This window comes from Lolium rigidum, chromosome 1 (genome assembly GCF_022539505.1).
Source record: "Lolium rigidum isolate FL_2022 chromosome 1, APGP_CSIRO_Lrig_0.1, whole genome shotgun sequence".
Taxonomy (NCBI): Eukaryota; Viridiplantae; Streptophyta; class Magnoliopsida; order Poales; family Poaceae; genus Lolium; species Lolium rigidum.
In genome coordinates, this window is record NC_061508.1 from 100,217,107 (window position 1) to 100,223,491 (window position 6,385).

The 6,385-nt window shown below is 46.9% G+C and overlaps 1 protein-coding gene across 1 annotated transcript; it reads left to right on the plus strand.

Moving 5' to 3' along the window:
• The first annotated feature begins 747 nt into the window (after positions 1-747).
• LOC124678618 (eEF1A lysine and N-terminal methyltransferase) lies at positions 748-2,407 on the plus strand. Its single transcript, XM_047214481.1, has one exon. The coding sequence runs from the start codon at positions 755-757 to the stop codon at positions 2,171-2,173; it is 1,419 nt and encodes a 472-aa protein (XP_047070437.1). The 5' UTR covers positions 748-754; the 3' UTR covers positions 2,174-2,407.
• Positions 2,408-6,385: the final 3,978 nt, after the last annotated feature.

A 6,385-nucleotide genomic window follows, 5' to 3' on the forward strand; every position in this document is an offset into this window, starting at 1 on the left:
CTGCATAATTTATTTTCTTCCAAAAAATTATGGTACTATACGCTATACAGCACTACCAATTTGATTGCATAATTTATTTTCTTCCAAAAAATTATGGTACTATACGCTATACAGCACTACCAATTTGATTGCATAAATGGTACGGAGTATAAATTTTCTGATTAGTTCAACGGAAACAAGTGCATCAATGGTATGATTTAGCTTTGATCACTAAGCAAATCATCGAAACAGCACTGGAAAAGAAATCAGATGAAAACAAAAACAAGATCAGAACATGCAGAGAGCATATACAGAATTTCTAGATTTGGACATAGGTGTCTTGGCTCATAGGTCTAGATGCACCCATTATGAAAAATGCATTTTAAAATGTATAAAAATCTGAAAAAAAAATTCCTAGGTACACATACATTCTATATTTGCACACAAAGTTACGCCAAAGAAAAATTGTGCCTGTGTAAAAAGATTTTTAAAAATGTCTCGTGAGAAGCTATTTTGGAGCACCCAAAAATTATCTTTTATACGCAGGTCTCAGTTTTTTTCGTGAAACTTTGTGTACCAACATTTTTGAGAAGTGGATTTTCGAATTTCTAGGGCAGTTAGCCTGCACTTGTTACTGACCAGTTGGTCCCAGGAAGCATAGAGAGAGGCAGTCCCACCATTTGCGAGGGGTCGCCGGATCCCCCACTTGACGCGCCGCCGCAAAGCCCTCACGCCGGCGGCCGGCGGCCGGCGGCAACCTGAGCGGCTGCGTCCGATGTCGTTGTGCTCGGAGCTGGGCCGGCTGCAGCTCATCGAGCCCTCCCGCTTCGTCACATTTTCCTTCCCCAACCCTCTCCTCCACGACGCCTCCAACCCTTACGGCGACGGCGACGGCGACCACGCGGAGTACCTCCGGGTGGCCGTCCTCGACGCCCCTCTCCCCGCGGCGCCGTCTCCGCCCGCCCCACGCACGGCAGCGATGCTCGTCCCGGCGGGCCGGCACCGCGACTGGATCTTCTCCACCCGCGCCGGGCAGGTCCACCTCCTCCTCTCCTCCCAGTCGCAGTGCCCGTTCTCCCGCCTCATACTCGTCGGCCCCGAGCTCTCCGCGCCTTCCCCTCTGGTCTTCTCCTGCGCCGCCGCCCGCCCGGACCCGGATCCTGCCCACGCGCGGCTCCTCCCGCTCCTCCTGTCTCTCTGCCCCCGTGCTGCATTTGGGGGCAATCGCATCCCTGACGTCCCCCTGCTCTCCTTCCACGACGATCTCCTCCGGCTTGTTCCCGTCCACGCCGTCGCCGGCCCGGTCGTCGGCGAGATGCTCGTCGAGGACGTGACCGTCGACTGCGCCCCTGCTCCGGCCGAGCTGCGCCGGAGGCTGCGTTTCAAGCGCACGCCGTGCCTTGTACAGACCCAGGTGCGCCTTGCTCGACCATCGTCCGCCGCTGCTTCTGATTCTTCTCCGTTGTTGGAAGCATTGGACGAGGGGCTTGGTAGGTCGTTACAGCCGCAGGTGGGTGGACAGCTGCTCCAGCCTTACCTCCAGGCCATGGTTGCCGGCCTCGCAGTGATCGCCTCATCCGCGGAGGAGATCGTCCGGTCAGGTGCAATGCCAAGGTGTCTCTGTGCTGGCCTTGGTGGTGGAGCTCTTCCAATGTCCATCAGAATGGGACTTGGCTTCGATGTTCTCGGCGTCGAGGCTGATTGCGTTGTCCTAGACGTCGCGAGGAACTACTTTGGGCTGGTGGAGGATGAGTTCCTTCGTGTCCGTGTCGGCGATGCTATTCAAGTGATTCAGGATTTTGCGCGTCGAGAGGAGCCTGATACGACAAACTTCAGTGCGGTCATGGTGGATCTTGACTCCTCCGATGCTATGTGTGGCGTGAGCGCGCCGCCGCTGGAGATGGCTCATGGAAGCATCCTTGCTGCTGCACGCAGGATTCTGCATCAGCATGGAGTGTTGGTGCTGAATGTGATCCCTCCTGCTGCTGATGGATCCTTCTACAAAGCGCTGATCGATGTTCTTCGCCAGGTCTTCTCTGAGTTGTATGAAATAGATGTTGGGAATGGTGAGAATTTCGTTCTCGTTGCCACGGTGTCGCCGACCGAGACCACTAGCACTGTTCAATCAGGGCAGTTTCTGACGGAGTTGAGGAAATTAGCTGGGGATTTTCTGGAACATATAAGGAAAATTTGACACCCTGAGTCGTTAATGTATCGCTGCTTGAAGTATTCTCAAGGGAAATATGCTTTGTGTGGGTGTTTATACACATCCCTGAGATGATGACTGTTAGAATTTGGCAGTACTGAGAGGAGCTCATTTGAGCACTATACTAGGGTGCTGCTGAGTTCGCTGATGTAGTTACCTTGCTGATGTACTTCTGTTCTGATCATATTTAACTGGACAAATAAGTAGCAAATGCCTTCGCAAGCTGAGTACCTTGCTGATGTACTTCTGTTCAGATCATATTATGTGATTATCGCTTATACTGTATAATAAAACTGCCAAATATGTGAATTCTGAAAGTTAGTTTCAGATTGAAGAGCTTTAGAATATCCATCTTTTGTAAGTTCGCTGTGAATGACACATGTTGACAGCTTAGGAACAATTCAGAGTACAATGAGATCAGCTCAAAGCGATCTGATAGTGATATCTTCTTTATCCTTGACCAAATGATAAGTCAATATATTCTTGAAGACTGCTGTGTCATTCCAACCAATCTATGACAGCAAGATTTCATCAAGAAATTTCTAGAACCTGCAATTCACGTGCCGGAATTATTCTAAAAAAGAAGACCAATGCTAGAAGTTTTATTTTTGCTATTTGAAGCAGTAGTTCTGTTTTACTGCCAAAGAAATTAGGGTGTGTGACGGTCTTTAGCAGTTACATCACACAAGAATACATTATAAATTAACTCCTTATTAAGATGTTTTAAATTTAGCCTTGTTATTATATAATCCCAATTACTTTGTACTACCTCTGTACGTGGTTAATCGATGCAAACATCAGTAGGTATTGAGCTAGTACCTGTGCACTCCCGCGTCAATTAAATCAGTCCGGAGGGAGTAAGAATCTGTAGGGTAAATGTTTTTAAATATTCATTACAGTTACCTTGTTCAGTAAACATTGTCTACAGCGTGTTTTCTCTTTTTTTTAGATCTACAGCGTGTTTTCTCCAAGTAACAGAATACGTCGCATATGAAAACGACCCCTCTCTTTTTTCTGTTCCTTTTTGCTTTCTAGGTTGGAATTGCTGTTAGTTTGGTTTCCACAGTTGTGCTAGTCAATCGATTCGCTGGGCACGGAACGTTCTGCTTACCTAGATGGTTGAGCTAACTGTCGCTCAACCAAGCTTCTTGGAGAAACAGAGTCTCCGTGTTTATCTTTTGTGATGTATGCATCAGTTAAGTCCTGAGGCATGAAACGAAGAATCTATAACAGAAGAAATGCGAATGATTTCATCAGCAGGCTAGTTCATAAAAAGGATGTTCGGTGGAGTTGTCTGTTGTAGAATGGGTATACTGCCGAGGACAAATGAAGGGTAACATGTTGGGCATCTAACGGGGAGAACGAAAAATATTAAGACGTGACGCTTTTCCCATCAAACTTTTTATATGTTGAGCGTGAACAAAAATCTTTTTTGGCTAGGAAAAACGCCTAGTGAACGAAGAAGTTATACATGATACAAGATTTTTGCAATGGCACGGAATGGGTGAAAAGGAGCAGGTATGGAATGGAAATTATTTAGGTTTAAGTTTAAGTTGTTCTTGGTGCACCTAGTTGAACCTAACTTGTTTAAGTTTTGTGCTTGTAAAATAAACGTTTGTTTAATTTCGCATTCTTACAAGATAAATCCGTATTTGTTTTTAAAACACATATTCATCCCCTCTAGGTGGCATCTTGTCCTTTCATAGTCTCTGGTTCTTCGTCGAGGACAGGTAGGTGGAGGCATGCGCGGGAAGCTCCTTAATTTCCCTCCCGCTCCAGTCCACCCCTTATATAAGGAGTGGGTGAGGGGACAACTCAGGTTTCCCGCACCCCAAAACCTTAACCCTAGCCACTTGGGTTCAGCCGACCTTCTTGTCCGTGTCCAGTTCGGTTCCGTCTGACTAGGTTTCGTGTCAACCGGATATTCTCCAACCAGTCCCATCCTTTTAAGTGTGTGACCTCACAAGCTTGGTAAGCCGGTCACGCTTAGTGTTGCTATGTGCCCAACTCGCGCTCTAACCCGAGATGCGCTCAAAGCGGAGTCGCCCATGGAATGATAATCGATATTGGCTTCTAGAAAATCATATCGGCTCCTGGATGCCTATGAGTAGCCTATCAACTTACATTCCATTTGGGTCCCTTTTGTTGGAGATATGCCCAAGAGGCAATAATAAAATGGTTATTATTATATATCTTTGTGTTTATGATAATGTTTGCATACCATGCTATAATTGTATTAACCGAAACATTGATACATGTGTGTTATGTAAACAACAAGGAGTCCCTAGTAAGCCTCTTGTATAACTAGCTTGTTGATTAATAGATGATCATAGTTTTATGATCATGAACATCGGATGTTATTAATAACAAGGTTATATCATTATGTGAATGATGTAACGGACACACCCAATTAAGCGTAGCATAAGATCACGTCATTAAGTTATTTGCTATAAGCTTTCGATACATAGTTACCTAGTCCTTTCGACCATGAGATCATGTAAATCACTTATACCGGAAGGGTACTTTGATTACATCAAACGCCACTCGCGTAAATGGGTGGTTATAAAGGTGGGATTAAGTATCCGGAAAGTATGAGTGGAGGCATATGGATCAACGAGTGGGATTTGTCCATCCCGATGACGGATAGATATACTCCGGGCCCTCTCGGTGGAATGTCGTCTAATTAGCTTGCAAGCATATGAATGGTTCATAAGAGACCACATACCACGGTACGAGTAAAGAGTATTTGTCAGGAGACGAGGTTGAACAAGGTATAGAGATACCGATGATCAAACCTCGGACAAGTAAAATATCGTGTGACAAAGGGAATCGGTATCGTATGTGAATGGTTCATTCGATCACTAAGTCATCGTTGAATATGTGGGAGCCATTATGGATCTCCAGATCCCGCTATTGGTTATTGGTCGGAGAGAAGTCTCAACCATGTCTGCATAGTTCGCGAACCGTAGGGTGACACACTTAAGGTTTGATGTCGTTTGAGTAGATATGGAATCTGAAATGGAGTTCGAAGTTTTGTTCGGAGTCTCGGATAGGATCCAGGACATCACGAGGAGGTCCGGAATGGTCCGGAGAATAAGATTCATATATAGGAAGTCATATTCCAAGTTTGGAAATGATCCGGTGCATTTATGGCAGGTTCTAGAAGGTTCTAGAAAAGTCCGGAAGAAAGGCACTATGGAAGGTGGAGTCCCGGAGGGACTCCACAAGCTTGGCCGGCCAAACCCTAAGGGAGGAGTCCCAGGTGGGCTCCACCTGAGGTGGCCGGCCACCCTCCCTCAAGGAAAGTTGGGAATCCCACCTTGAGTGGGACTCCCATCTTGAGTAGGTTTCCCACCAAAGGTAGGTTTTGGTGTTGGGGTCTTATTCGAAGACTTGGACTACAACTCTTGGGGCTTCCACCTATATAATGAGGGCCAAGGGGAGGGGGCCGGCCACCCTTAAGCCATGAGTTGGCCGCACCACCCCCCTCTCCCCAAACCCTAGCCTCTCCTCCTCAACCACCTCTCCCGCATACGCTTAGGTGAAGCCCTGCCGGAGTTCTCCACCACCACCACCACCACGTCGTCGTGCTGTTGGGATTCCGAGGAGGATCTACTACTTCCGCTGCCCGCTGGAACGGGGAGGAGGACGTCGTCTTCATCAACACCGTGCGTGTGACCGAGTACGGAGGTGCTGCCCGATTGTGGCACCGTCAAGATCTTCTACGCGCTTTTGAAAGCGGCAAGTGATCTAATCTCGTAGGCTTTGGAAATCTTCAAGGGTTAGTCTCGTTCATCCCCTCGTTGCTACCGTCTTCTAGATTGCATCTTGGCTTGGATTGCGTTCTCGCGGTAGGAATTTTGTTTGTTTTCTATGCTACAAATCCCATCACCTTTGCCTCATGATATTGGTGGTAAGCCGTAGGAGAGTGACTGATACGTCTCAAACGTATCTATAATTTCTTATGTTCCATGCTACTTTTATGATGATACTTACATGTTTTATACACACTTTACATCGTTTTGATGCGTTTTCCGGAACTAACCTATTGACGAGATGCCGAAGGGCCAGGTTGTTGTTTTCTCGCTGTTTTTGGTTCAGAAATCCTAGTAAGGAAATATTCTCGGAATCGGACGAAATCAACGCCCAAGATCTTAAAATCCCACGAAGCTTCCAGAACACCCGAGAGCCACCAAAGGG